The following is a 12970-nucleotide window of genomic DNA, read 5'->3' on the forward strand; positions in this document are numbered from 1 at the left end:
CCTCCTTCTTAGAAGTGCCGGATAGGGATATGGGAAGAAAGATATTCAGTTCTTGCCTGAACGAGACAGATCTAATTTGGCATCTTTTAAAACCAATATATCTTTAAAAAAAGTAAATTTTGCTTTAAAAAAGCATAATACAGAAGTAAGTCTGTAGCAAATTGCATATATTCCAGTAGTGGGATTCTACCGGTTCGGGCCGGTTCAAGCGAACCAGTAGTAAAAAAAACAGCTACCGGTTTGGCTGAATTGGTATTTCTTTTTTTTTTCTCTCCCAACGATCAGTTGTTCTGATGATCAGCTGTGCCGGGATCCCCCTTGCTGTCTTACTGCTTTGCCCAGGAGGCTTCCCTGAGGCCCAGGAGGCAAAAAGAACAGAGCTTGGTGTGTGTGTGTGTGTGTGTGTGTGTGTGTGTTGGTGTGTGTGTGTGTGTTGCACAAATAAGCCACGCCCACCCAGTCACATGTCCACGCCCACCCAGCTACGCCCACAGAACCTGTTTGCATCCCACCCCAAAATATTCATGAAAATAATGTACAAAATGCACTGGGGAAATTATTTGGCAAAGTCCAGGCAAATATATATGCACGTATAGACAGACAAACTAGAAAGGAACTGGAAAAGGTACATGAATGGAAAAATGAGAATTCAGAAACTGGGTTAATAAATTTGCCAAAATGAAGTCAAGAAACCCCAAACTTCCAGAAAGCAGGCAGACTAGAGATTTGAGCGCTCCTGGTTTTTCATGTAAGAGGACAAGGGTGGATGAGGATCTTCAACCCACCTTAAAAAGGAGGGATTTGTGCAGCCCTCCCCCCAGGGTGATGTCCAACCCCATAGCATGTCTCTGATCATGCATGTATGTGTCTGACATATATCTCTCTGTGTATGACCATATAACTGTATGCAAGTATGGGGAGGAATAGCTGGATTCCAACAAAGTGCATCTCGGACAGAGCCATATTCTTACATCCCCAAACAAGAAGCCATTCTGAAAAAGTTGCTGCTGCCAGACCCCCTTTCTTACATGTAGCAAGGGAAGTGTCCAACCCAAATGCTGATTCTGCTGGGATTTCCAGTCAGCAGCTTGGACCCGGTCAGCGTGAGGCTGGTTCCTCCCGCTTTGGGGCCTCGAACTGGAGAAACGAATTTCAGCTCTGGATTCTGCAGAGACGAGCAGGAAAAGAATAGTTGCATCAGGAAAGGCAAGATGCACAGACAAAAAAAAGCCGGTGCTTGAGGAGTGAGGATGCTAGTCCTCTTGAAACCATCAGTGTATCGAATAACGAGGTCCTCTAAATCAGGGTCCCCAACTCCCAGTCTGTGGATCTGCACTGGCCCACGGCATGCCAGCAACTGGGCCACGCAAACAGGTGAAGCCCCACCTGTGGGTGCAGGCAGCATGCAAAACCATGCACCTTTCGGTCTGCGGAAAAACCTCTCTCCACAGAACCAGTCCTTGGTGCCCAAAAGGTTGGGGGCTGCTGCTCTAAATTACTGAGGGTGACCTGGTTGCTCCAGGGCCAATTTTTGCTCAGGAAACCAAACTCCCTCCATCCAGTTCATAGAAAAGAAAATCTAACCCCATTCATTGAACCAGTTCCATGTGAAAGCTTCACAAGGTGGGAGGAGAAGTGGGAATTTATGTTCCTCTGAACTATCTAGCACACCAATTTCTATCAGTTCTACCCAGCATAGCAGTACAGGGAGACATCAACTTACAACCAGTTGTTTAGTGAATGACTGAAATTACAAAACACTGAAAAAAGCGACTTACAATCAGTCCTTGCATTTATCACGTGATAAAAATTCGGGGGCTTGACAATGGTTCCAAGAAAAGCAGAAGTCTCTCTCCTTAACTGAAACCCTAAATTTTGATCATGTGACCACAGAGGTGCCACCAGGGTTGTAAATGTGAAAAATGATCATAAGTTACTTTTTTCAAACCACTCAACTCCCAACAACTCTGGCCAGACTAAAAGTAAAAATAAAAGATGGTAAAACACAAAGGGAAAAAAAAATCATGAACCACTCCCAAAACAGCCTACAGTCAAAAAAAAGAAACCCATCTAATAAAGCTCACCCATTTGAACTGAATGCAACACATGAGAATATTTTTTTGCATGTGTGAAAGATGTTCCATCTCAACAGGTGAACATGACTGTGTGGAACCCCTTTGCACATAGGCAATTTTCTCCATGCCCCACTTGTTAATAACTAGTAGTACTAGTAGGCTGGCTATTACTGATGGCTCTGGACACATCAATAGGATATGTCTCCATTAGGCGAGAGCTTCCTAACCCTTGCAAATATACAGATAGAAGACAGTACTTATAACTCAGGGTTGAATTGTGGGGTCCTTGGTGCTCTCAAAACCTGGTGGGTTTTTTTTCCAAACCAAAAGGTGCTTTTTCAAAAGGCAACAGGACTTCCTTTGTTTTTTTCTTGAAGATGTTTAGCTACACATCCACGAAGCTTCTTCTGCTCTCCCTGAATCAGAACTGAAGAAGCTTCTTGGATGGGAAGTGAAAGGTCTTCAAGGAAAAACAAAGGAAGTCCAGTCGCCTCTTGAAAAAAGCATCTTTTGGGACAACCATGACCTGGATGATTGAGAAACTCCATAGACATTTTTTTCTCGCAAACGTTTCATTACCAAACTAGATAACATCATCAGTGAGCACGGAAGAAGTTGCCTAGTTTGGTAATGGAACATCCACAAGAACACAACCAAGCTAAGAGAACATCAAGAGCCCCTTGCAAAGATCCTGGGATTTAAGTGCATTAATGGCACCATGTGCATCATGTAGGGCTTCGGTCAAGTAGAGAGAGATGTCTGCTTTTTCCTGGAAGTCACCCCCTTCCTTTTGAGCTGTAGACTTATTTTACCTGATAGGTGAATACATGAGCAGAGATGCCTTGCCCACCTCCAGGGACTTCCACGACCACATGCCCGGACCTCTCTGTGCCGCTTCTGCCCGTGGTGCATACGATACTGCAGGACAAGGGCAGAAGAGAGGATGGAGAAGAATCCCCCACCAAGGTGCACCACATGGGCTGCTCTAAACCTGAGTTAATGAGAGGGGGGGCACTTTTAGGCTCTTGGCCTGGTGGGGGGAGGAGACGTCACCCACCTGAAGACTTATCCTGTTGAGCAAATGTTTTTCCTCCACAGTCTGGGACCTGGATCACTTCCTCGAGCCAAGAGCTTGGCAAATAAATCTTTTTTGGCAATGCAAACGTGTGTGTTTGTGATGACCCAATTCACAGCATAAAGATGAACGGGGTGGACCCTGGGTGCCTTTCAACTCCTTGATCCAATACACTGCATTCAGTCGCCCATCTTTCATGTGATAAATCCCCTTCTATGTTCAAACATGTGTTTTGCCTCATCTGGTTCCCTAGATTTCAATTATACAGGATCTCTCAAAGCATACCTTTGTCAGAGACATCAGTCAGCAAAGTAGTGGCCTATTTATTCAAGACAATTCTCCTAAGTTATTGCAGGTGGGTTTCATTACAAAAACTGAAGCTTGCAGTTTCAAGAGCTAAAATATCCATTTAGGTCTTTATTCTTCTAGAGTGGCGTCTCGGGTAGACTTCCAATCAACTTCAACTCTATGCTAGCTAGGGGATCCTGGGAGTTGAAGTCCACCCATCTTAAAGTTGCCAAGATTGAAACTATCTTATCTAGATGCTGCTGGAGTCCAGTTCTTTATTGCTGTAAATAATTACAGTCTACCAATAGCTGGAGAACTACAGGTTCCCCACCCATGACCAACCTTTCCTTCTTTGTCCCAATGGGAGCAAACAGCAGCCACAATCAAGGGTTTTCTTTCTCCTGCTTTTATGGATATAACAGAATAATAGAGTCGGAAGGGACCTTGGAGGTCTTCTAGTCTAACCCCCTGCTCAAGCAGGAAACCCTAAGCATTTCAGAGAAATGCTTGTCCAATCTCTTCTTAAAAACTTCCAGTGTTGGAGCATCCACAACTTCTGCAGGCCAGTCATTCCACTAGTTAATTGTTCTAACTGTCAGGAAGTTTCTCCTTAATTCTAGGTTGCGTCTCTCCTTAATTAGTTTCCATCCATGGCTTCTTGTCCTGCATTCAGGATATTATGTCACAAGTGAGTTCACAGACGAAGTAGCTTAAATGGCAGAAGCATCAAGTCTGAACATGTCTCAACATTGACTTGGGACAAAGAAACCCTGGAGTCAAGTAGGTGCCCTATCTTCGCTGCTTTACAATTCCCAGTACTTTGTAAAATAGGAATTAGAGAAAAGTGTCTGATATAGCAACTGGCATTCTTTATTTGGAAGGGAGGTCACTTTGGTTTCCTTGCATCTGCTAGGTTTGGTTAGACCTGTAGGTTTGTGTGAACACACGTTTTAAACTTCATACTAATCTGCCAGAGCTTCTAATTTCAGCCTGTCACTGCCGGATCCTCCTTGTAGTCTTCCTCCTGCCAATAAAGCTGATCCTATGAACCCCAGTAGCCCATGATAATCCTCCTCCACCCTCACCAGTTGGATAGAAGCAGCTAGTGGTAAGTAAGATGGTGCTGCTGCTGATGGAAAGGCCACCATCTGCTTAAAGGGAGAAGGACAGACATGTTCACCCGTTACCAGCTATGCCATAGAACGGGGCCGTTCTTATTGCCGTGAGCCCATAGGTCATGACCTTACCTGCTGGAGATTTCATACACCAGAGCATCAACTTCACAGGGGATTCCAGCAACTGTGACAGTCTCTGCAATATCTTGATGCTTCTGCCCAAGGTTTGAACCCGTGATGGTGATTCTGGTGCCACCTTCAACCAGACCAGTTAGGGGGTACACCTGATGGCCACAGGGATATTTTAATTTTTATTTATTTATTTATTCAATTTCTATAGCCACCCCTCTTAGTCAATGACTCTGAGCGGCTGACAATTCCAAAAACAGATTACGATTAAAACGCTAAAAGCATTTTAAAACAACAGAGAACAATAAAAACACCCAAAATCAACATATGTAGCTGCTAAGAAACTTGCAGCTGAGATATATTATCTGATTACTTGAAAACTATACGAAATTGGTGAGCATGACAGCACCACACACTAGAAACAGACCAAGAACGATCTTCAGTCTTTATAATTTCTTGCTGATGAGACAGACCTAATATTGGAGGAAGAGTTTCTTAAGGTAAAACAAGATGGAAAACGAACGGGGTAGTGGCCTAGTGGTCAAGACGCTTGCCTCCCACTCAGAAGGTTAAGAGTTCAATCCTAGGTGGCAGCAGATGTTTCTCTGTTAGGGCTCAAAGAAAAATGTCTACTGTGAACTCCACATAGGTGTCAGGAAGGGCATATGGCCAGTAAATGCTCAGCTTCATCCAGTCGTCCTGACTACACTGAATTAAGGAACTACACACTATAGAATCATAAAAAGAAAAAGAAAAACAAGATGTAAGGCAGGGATTTCCAGATTTTTTCCTCTAGTCCGTTAATTAGAATGCTATTCAGATTTCACCAGATGAACTCACTATTATGGGATTGGTAGCATGATTATGACTTTGCTAGCAAAACTGCTTGCTGCATCCTAAATTTTAAACACACGGAATGAAGGATGACTAGCATTCATTTTTTTGTCTCTTGTACCCCCTCTCCACATTGTTGCCTAATTCTGATGGGTGACATTCAAGGGATACAATTTGTGTGGCAACCATGTTAATGATCAAGATTTCAAGATGCCAAAAAACTAAATGGTGAACCTAGGACAGTGGTGGCTAACCTTTTTGGGCTCCTGTGCCAAAAATTGAGTGTGAGCTTACACACTCGCATTCGCGTGCCAGCACCCAGAAGGCAATGTGCCCCCCCCCCCATGTTCCCTACACATGCGCATGCAATCCCACCCCCACCCCCTTACCTGCACTGTGCCTCATAGTTGATTTTCGGTGTGTTTGAGGCCTTTTCAGCCTCCCAAAGGCTTGAGGAAGGCTTCTGCAGGCTACTACAAGCTTTGTAGGCTGAAATCTAGCCCTGTTTCATCACTTCCTGTTTTTCCGAAAATACCAGAAGTGACAAAACAGGGCTAGATTTCGGCCTACAAAGCTTGTAGAAGCCTGCAGAAGCCTTCCTCAAGCCTTTGGGAGGCCGAAAAAGGCCTCAAACACACCGAAAATCAGCTGTGAGGTGCACACATGCACAATGAGGTAAGTTTGCCTGCAACTTGTGTGCTGGCACAAATGGCTCTGCATGCCCCCTGTGGCACACATGTCATAGGTTTGCCATCACGGACCTAGGAGATGACAACCTGGAAGTCATAGTCTAGAACAGGGGTGTCAAACTCCAGGCCCGCAGGTTGGATCCAGCCCACAATGTGGTCGGACCTGGCCCGCAGGGCTATCCTGGAAAATGTGAGGGGACAACCCATGTCGCTTCGGCCTGGTCTACTCACATTGCTTCGGCCCAGTCTTCCCGTGTCGCTTTGCCCTAGTCTACCCAATGCAAAGAGGAGAGATCAGGCCAGCCTGACTTCGGCCCAGTCTACCTAGCGCAAAGAGGAAACATGCCAGCAGTTTGGGGAGTGGCCTCAAGCTGGCCATGCCCACCCAGCTGGCCACACTCAGTGAGTGGCAGCAAGCTGGCCACCCCCAACCCAGTCAGCCATGCTCGCCCGGCCCCTCAAGGTCAACCACAGCCCTGATGCGGCCCTCAATGAAATTGAATTTGACGCCCCTGGTCTACACAGCATGGTTTCCTTTGAAACCATGGAGTGGAGTCCATGTTGTCAACATGGATTCCTTGTGTCTGAGGAGGTCTTTCTGCCTGCACCATGACTTGTGGACTGTCATCTTGCAGTAATTTACAAGCCAGTCTTCTTTATAGTTATATATATTATAGGCTTACCGTAGTTCTCTCTTCAGTAGAATCTATTGTGAGAACTTCTACTGAAATTTCCCTATTCATCCCTACATGTTTTAAAAGGATTAGTTTTGTTCCTGGCCCCAGCCCTTTTTAAAGTATGTATGTTATTTATTATATTTTTTTATGGTTTTGTACATTTATCAGTCGTATTTTAATCATTTTTATGCTTATCTCTGAAACGTTTAAACAGAAAGCCATCTACATACATATTAATCTGTTTACCTTTTCAAGGCACTATAAAAATCTCTATTGTTTTGGGTTTTGTTCACTGTTGATTTTCCCCTGATCTTATCAAGGCCTTTAGACATATCTGCTTTATGTTCTCTGGTTCTCTGCCTTTGCTTTATCACCTTTTTCATCTTTTCATATCGTCCTGTTTATTTTCATTGCCTTTGCATGTTTTTCTTTTAAATCACTTTTTCTTCTTTTCAGTATATGTTATTTTCTGGGATAATTCTCTCCTGCTTGCCCTTCTCTATTCATTACCACCCCTTCTCTCCTCCATCTTCTTTAAGAACCACTTCCTCAGTGAAGCCTTTCTTTAAATTTCAGTGTAATATTGATTTCTCCTGTCAAGGTCAATTCTGTGAAAAAGCTTGTAAACATGAACGGGGAGCTCTGAATATTATTCTCTGATCCCTTTTCTTACAGATACTTATCAAGATGTCTCATATAAATAAGGCTCGGTCCTGATATACATTTTAGGTATTTTTCAGAACAAAGCCACGCTCATGAATTATCTATATATGAGGCTCCATTTTTAGAATACAAAAACCATCCTGTTATGCTACCCTTCAGATAAAGACTTATAGCTCCATTTGATCTTAATGGTCTCACTGTATAACCAAATGCAATTGCTCCAAAGGCTCCCAGCCTGCAATCTGTAACCAGATCAAGCCAACATGGCTTTGCTTTCTCTCTTTAATAGAAAGCTGGAGCTTGGAGACAGGCAGAGGCCAGGTTTTCCTTTCCACCTGCACACCCCTAAGAGCCTGCTGCTCCAGCTGGATGAAGCAAAAGCAGAGACACATCTCCTGTCTTCAGATCATACCACCATTGTATTCGTTATTTTATGTTGCGATACAATTACAACTTATTACGAGCTGCTCTGTTTTGCACATAAAGAAGAACTCCAGATGTTTATATAATTAAGGGGTTTCGGAACTTTCACTAGGTGCAAAATCAAAGTAGTCTGCTGGAAAGAAATGGAAACTAGTAGCTGGAGTAGTTGCCTTCTCCAAACTACTAGTCCTGCTCCAAAGGAAGCTGCTGCTTTCGGAGATGAGAAGCTCTCCAGTTGCTATGTCAGAACTAGCTGCCTTGGTAACCATTATCTTCACCAGTCTGGGCCTCCTTGGGCTATTTGCAAGCATTCTAGATTCCTGTGGGTTTCTTCACCGAGCATCTGGCTTCCATCCCCCTGGATGGTTACTCACTGCATGGATCAACGGGGCCGGGCATGTGTCCGCGACCTCTTCTTTGCAGGAGTCTTGGAATAGGCAGCTAGGCTGCTCTCCTCCACACCACACACAGCTATACTTGGCATCGGCGGTTTGGCAGCGGCTGCAATCTAAGTGTCCCACCGAGCAGTTGTATAAGGTCACTGAAGAGAAAGAGACACGTTGAGATGGGCATTAGTAGGGTCTATACAGCAATTCTTTGGATGCAGAAACCAAATGATACAGGAAACAGAAGGGAGTTAGAAAGCTATTTCCTCCCTCCCTCCCTCTCTCCCTCCGCCTGCCTGCCTTTCCTGTGCCTTCCTTCCTTCCCTATATGCCTGCCTGCCTGCCTTTCTTCCTTCTTCCCCCCACCTGCCTTCCTTTCCTGTGCTTTCCTTCCTTCCTTCCTTCCTTCCTTCCTTCCTTCCTTCCTTCCTTCCCTTCCTTCCTTCCTTCCTTCCTTCCTTCCACCCACCCTCCTTCTGCTTCCTTCCTCCCTGTCTGCCTTTCTTTATTCCTTCCTCCCCCGCTTGCCTTCCTTTCCTGTGCCTGCCTTCCTCCCTCCCTCCCTCCCTCCCTCTGCCTTCCTTCGTTCCCTCTGCCTTCCTGCCTTCCTTCTTCCCTTCCTCCCTCTGCCTGCCTTCCTTTCCTGTGCCTTCCTTCCTTCCCTACGCCTGCCTGCCTTTCTTTCTTCCTTCCTCCCCCCCACCTTCCTTCCTCCCTCCATCCCTCCCACCCTCCCTCCCTCCTTCTGCCTTCCTTCCTTCTCTCTGCATGCCTGCCTGCCTTCCTCCCTCCCTCCTTTCCTTCCCACCCAGTCTTGATAGGCACCATGTTTTGCCCACCAAAATTTCTTCTTCAACAGCCCCACTGGCTCCTAGTTCATTGCAGAACACAACTCAGTCACATGCAAGCGAGCTCCATCATGGCAAATCAAGATACGCCTAGAAATTACCACAACTCTCTTAATTTCATAAAAGAAAGCCTTTTTTTTTGTCTATAGCTGCTCCAATGTTGTTGTTATTAAGCCATGATAGCCCGGGGACCCTTTCCCTGTTACCATTGAGATCTTTGATGCTGTCCACACGGAGATGCCGTTTCCGCTGGATGAAAATGTCCACACTGAATTCTAGTTGGGGAGCCGAGTAGCTGTACTGAAAAAGAGACACCCAAGTATTAGTCTTGGAAAAGATACAAGATTATAGATAGTCAACAGATAATTTAACAGAAAATCAGAGTTGGAAGCGACCTTATAGGTCATCTAGTCCAACCCCCCACCCAAACGGGAGACTCTACACCATTTCTGACAAATGGCAGTCCAATCTCTTCTTGAAAGTCTCAAGTGATGACGCTCCCACAACTTCCGAGGGCAAAGCTGTTCCATTGGTTGATAGTTCTCACTGTCAGAAAGTTTCTCCTTATTTCCAGGTTAAATCTCTCCTTGTTCAGTTTCCATCCATTATTCCTTGTCTGGCCTACAGGTGCTTTGGAAAATAGCTTGACCCCTTCCTCTCTGTGGCAGCCCCTCAAATATTGGAAGACTGCTATCATGTCTCCCCTGGTCCTTCTCTTCACTAGTTCTCAATTTACGGTCACAATTGGGACCAGAATTTCTGTTGCTAGGCAAAGTGGTTGTTAAGTGAGTTGCACCCGATCTCACAACCTTTTTTGCCACTGTTGTGACTCATGCAGTTGTTAAGTGAATCTGGCTTCCCCTATTGGCTTTGCTTGTTGGAAGCCGGCTAGGAAGGTCACACGTGACCTGGGGAGACTGCAACTGTGGTAAATACAAGCTGGTTAATCCATGCCGCTGAATTTTGAATCACCTGACCCTCAGGATGCTCTGTTGGTTGTTAAGTGCAAGGACTGGTTGTAATTTTTTCCAGTGCTGTTGTAATTTGAACAGTTGCTAAACAAATGGCTATAAGTTGAGGACAACCTGTATGTTATTGGTATTTTTTAGAGGGGGGGGGAAACGAAGGAAAAAATAATATTGACTTCAAAGATGGCCTTCCGAATTATGTCACATTTTGTTGGCTTTCTAGATTCTTGCTTTTTTGCTCTTCAGATTTTAGAAATAAAAATCAAACGGTGTAACATTCTTTTCTTTTGTTAACTGCTTTCCAGATGGTTTGAATGTTCTTTTTACAATCTGATTTAGATCGTTTTAACACTCGTCTTTTTACTTTTTTCCAATTATTTCAGCTGATGACAGGAACATCTGGACCAGTGTGAAGGATTACTATTTTTAGCTACACTTTGGACAGCCTCAGAAAATTAGTAAAATCTACTTTTACTGTCTGGATCTAAAAGCAGCAAGAAATCCCAGAGCTGCAGGCTAAATTAGAAAGTCAAAATAATATCCTGCCACAAAATGGCACACAACTTCCATACTTTTGCCAGAGATATGGATGTGACGAGGACTTGATTTTGGCTCAGTTGAGGCTATCTTTTGTTATTGCATCTGTTTAGCTGAGACCAGCTATTATTTGTTTCCTTCCTTCTCCAGAATTTTTTTCATCACCGAATATTCCAGCTGGTCAGTGAGATCTACTGGCTTTCCTGTTTCTCCCCCCATTCTATTTTCCTTTGGATCTTGGCTATTAGATATCGAAGCGGGGGAGTAACATATTTCCAATGACAGATTTTTACAAACTTTATTTACCCAGCCTTCTTTGGCTATGCTTTGGCAGCCACCGAGAATCACTCAACATGTGGGTGGCCTTTTAAAAATATCAAATGAGATGCATGGGTATATATGCGAGGCAGTCTGGTGTAGTGGTCGAGGCACCAGGCTAGAAAGCTGTGAGTTCTAAACCTGCCTTAGGCACAAAGCCAGCTGGGCCACTCTCTCTCAGCCCAACCCGGCTCACAGGATGATTGTTGTGGGAAATAGGAGGAGGAGGAAGTACAGGTGGTCCTTGACTTTCGACCTCCATTGAGACCACAATTTCTGTTAAGTAAGACAGTTTTGCCCCATTTTACAACTTTTCTTACCGCAGTTGTGAAGTGGATCCCAGCAGTTGTTAAGTCAGTAACATGGTTGTTTAAATCAATGGTCGCCAACCAGTGGGCTGGGGACCACTGGTGGTCCGCGAGAAAATTTTGGTGGTCCTTAGAGAAATGTCCCCCCCCCCAAAGCACTCCCCCCAAAGCAATTAATCCAGGCTGTGCAGGAACACAAGGCTGTGCCGCCCACATGGCCTGCCCACCCGCTGGCCCTCACCCTTCAGACTAGCACAAACCTTGCCTTAAGTAGAGCCACGCGAGCTGGAACTGGAATATAAGACCAACGGCGGGGGAGGGAAATCCGCCCCGGGGTGGCTTGCTGACACTGGTGGGAAAGTCGGTCCCATATTCCAGAGCTGCAGTAGTCACAAGACTGGCCCTTTGGTCATCCCAGAGCAGCTCCTCCAGTCCATGGCAGGCCGGTGCACCCGGGTGGAGGAGCAGCTGCTCCAGGATGACCAAAGGGCCAGTCTTGTGACCACTGCAGCTCTGGAATATGGGACCGACTTTCCCACCAATGTCAGCAAGCCACCGTCAGTCAAAATTCATATTAGTGGTCCGCGGGATTTAAAATTATGAGTTTGGTGGTCCCTGAGGTCCAAAAGGTTGGCGACCCCTGGTTTAAATGAATCTAGTTTCCCCACTGACTTTGCTTCTCAGAAGGTCATAAAAAAGCGATCCAATGACTCTGGGACATTGCAACATGCATGAATACATGCCGGTTGCCAAGCATCCGAATTTGGAGTCGTAAGTGTGAAAAACGGCCATAAGTCACATTTTCCAATGCTGCTGCTAAGTTTGGATGTTCACTAATTAAACGGTTGGGACTGCCAGTAGTTAGACATGTTCACTGCCTTGAGTTATTCATAAAAATTGTCAAGCCTGAATTTAATTTGGTGGTAGAATCGTATGAATCCAGTTTGACACACTTGAGGACTGGAAGGGGCGGGGAGGGGGGAGACCTGAGGTGGATGAAGCTCCACCCAAAACAACATAGGTGGGCGATGAGTCAGCTGCATTCCAACTGCCAGAGAAAGGAGAAGCGAAGTTGCCAAGAAACTATTTTATATCTTGGTTGGACAATGTGACTTACTGTTTTGGAAAAATGAGAACCTTTGAGTTATAGTGACATGGAAGCCCGGGAAACTTTCAGTACTGGCTTCCACCAGTTAGTGGCAAGATGTGTAATTAAATAAACTAGTTCTTTGAGGAATTACAATGCCTCCAAATTGGTTTTAATGATGATTGCATTACTTCAAACTTGACAAAAATAAGAAAGGCGGGTATAAATCAATAAACAAATGTTGAGCCCAAAGCGAGGGGAACCGTGGCTCTTCTCCCATGAAGCCCTTACCTGATGCAATTGGCATGTGATGAGGAAAGTGGAAGGGTCATTTTCATCTTGTTCAATATAAGCTTCTACCGACAAAGTCTTCCCCTCCAGAACCAAGGCACATTCATAGTCCCAAAGCTGATCCTTGAAGGGAAAGAAAAGCAGTTGATTCTTATGAGTGAGATTCCCGCCTTCCTTTCCAAACCTTCCATATAACTCTTTTAACTTCTTCCGAGCAGGCATCGGTCTTTGCCCTCTACTATGGCATTTAGAATATTTC

The 12970-nt window shown here is 44.9% G+C and overlaps 1 protein-coding gene across 2 annotated transcripts in view; it reads right to left on the reverse strand.

The window, feature by feature from the left end:
* PLXNB1 (plexin B1) overlaps positions 1-12970 on the reverse strand; it is a 174640-nt gene that overhangs the window by 37765 nt on the left and 123905 nt on the right. For both annotated transcript variants that reach the window (XM_087954506.1, XM_087954507.1), the window contains 6 exons: positions 12712-12834; positions 9409-9502; positions 8343-8509; positions 4686-4837; positions 2888-2993; positions 1029-1165 (listed from right to left, as the gene is read on the reverse strand). In XM_087954506.1, the coding sequence (XP_087810632.1) occupies positions 1029-1165; positions 2888-2993; positions 4686-4837; positions 8343-8509; positions 9409-9502; positions 12712-12834 (779 nt within the window). The remainder of the gene's footprint in view (positions 1-1028; positions 1166-2887; positions 2994-4685; positions 4838-8342; positions 8510-9408; positions 9503-12711; positions 12835-12970) is intronic.

This window comes from Notechis scutatus, chromosome 2 (genome assembly GCF_049901735.1).
Source record: "Notechis scutatus isolate UNSWTSFEM ecotype Mainland chromosome 2, rNotScu1.2, whole genome shotgun sequence".
Lineage (NCBI taxonomy): Eukaryota > Metazoa > Chordata > Lepidosauria > Squamata > Elapidae > Notechis > Notechis scutatus.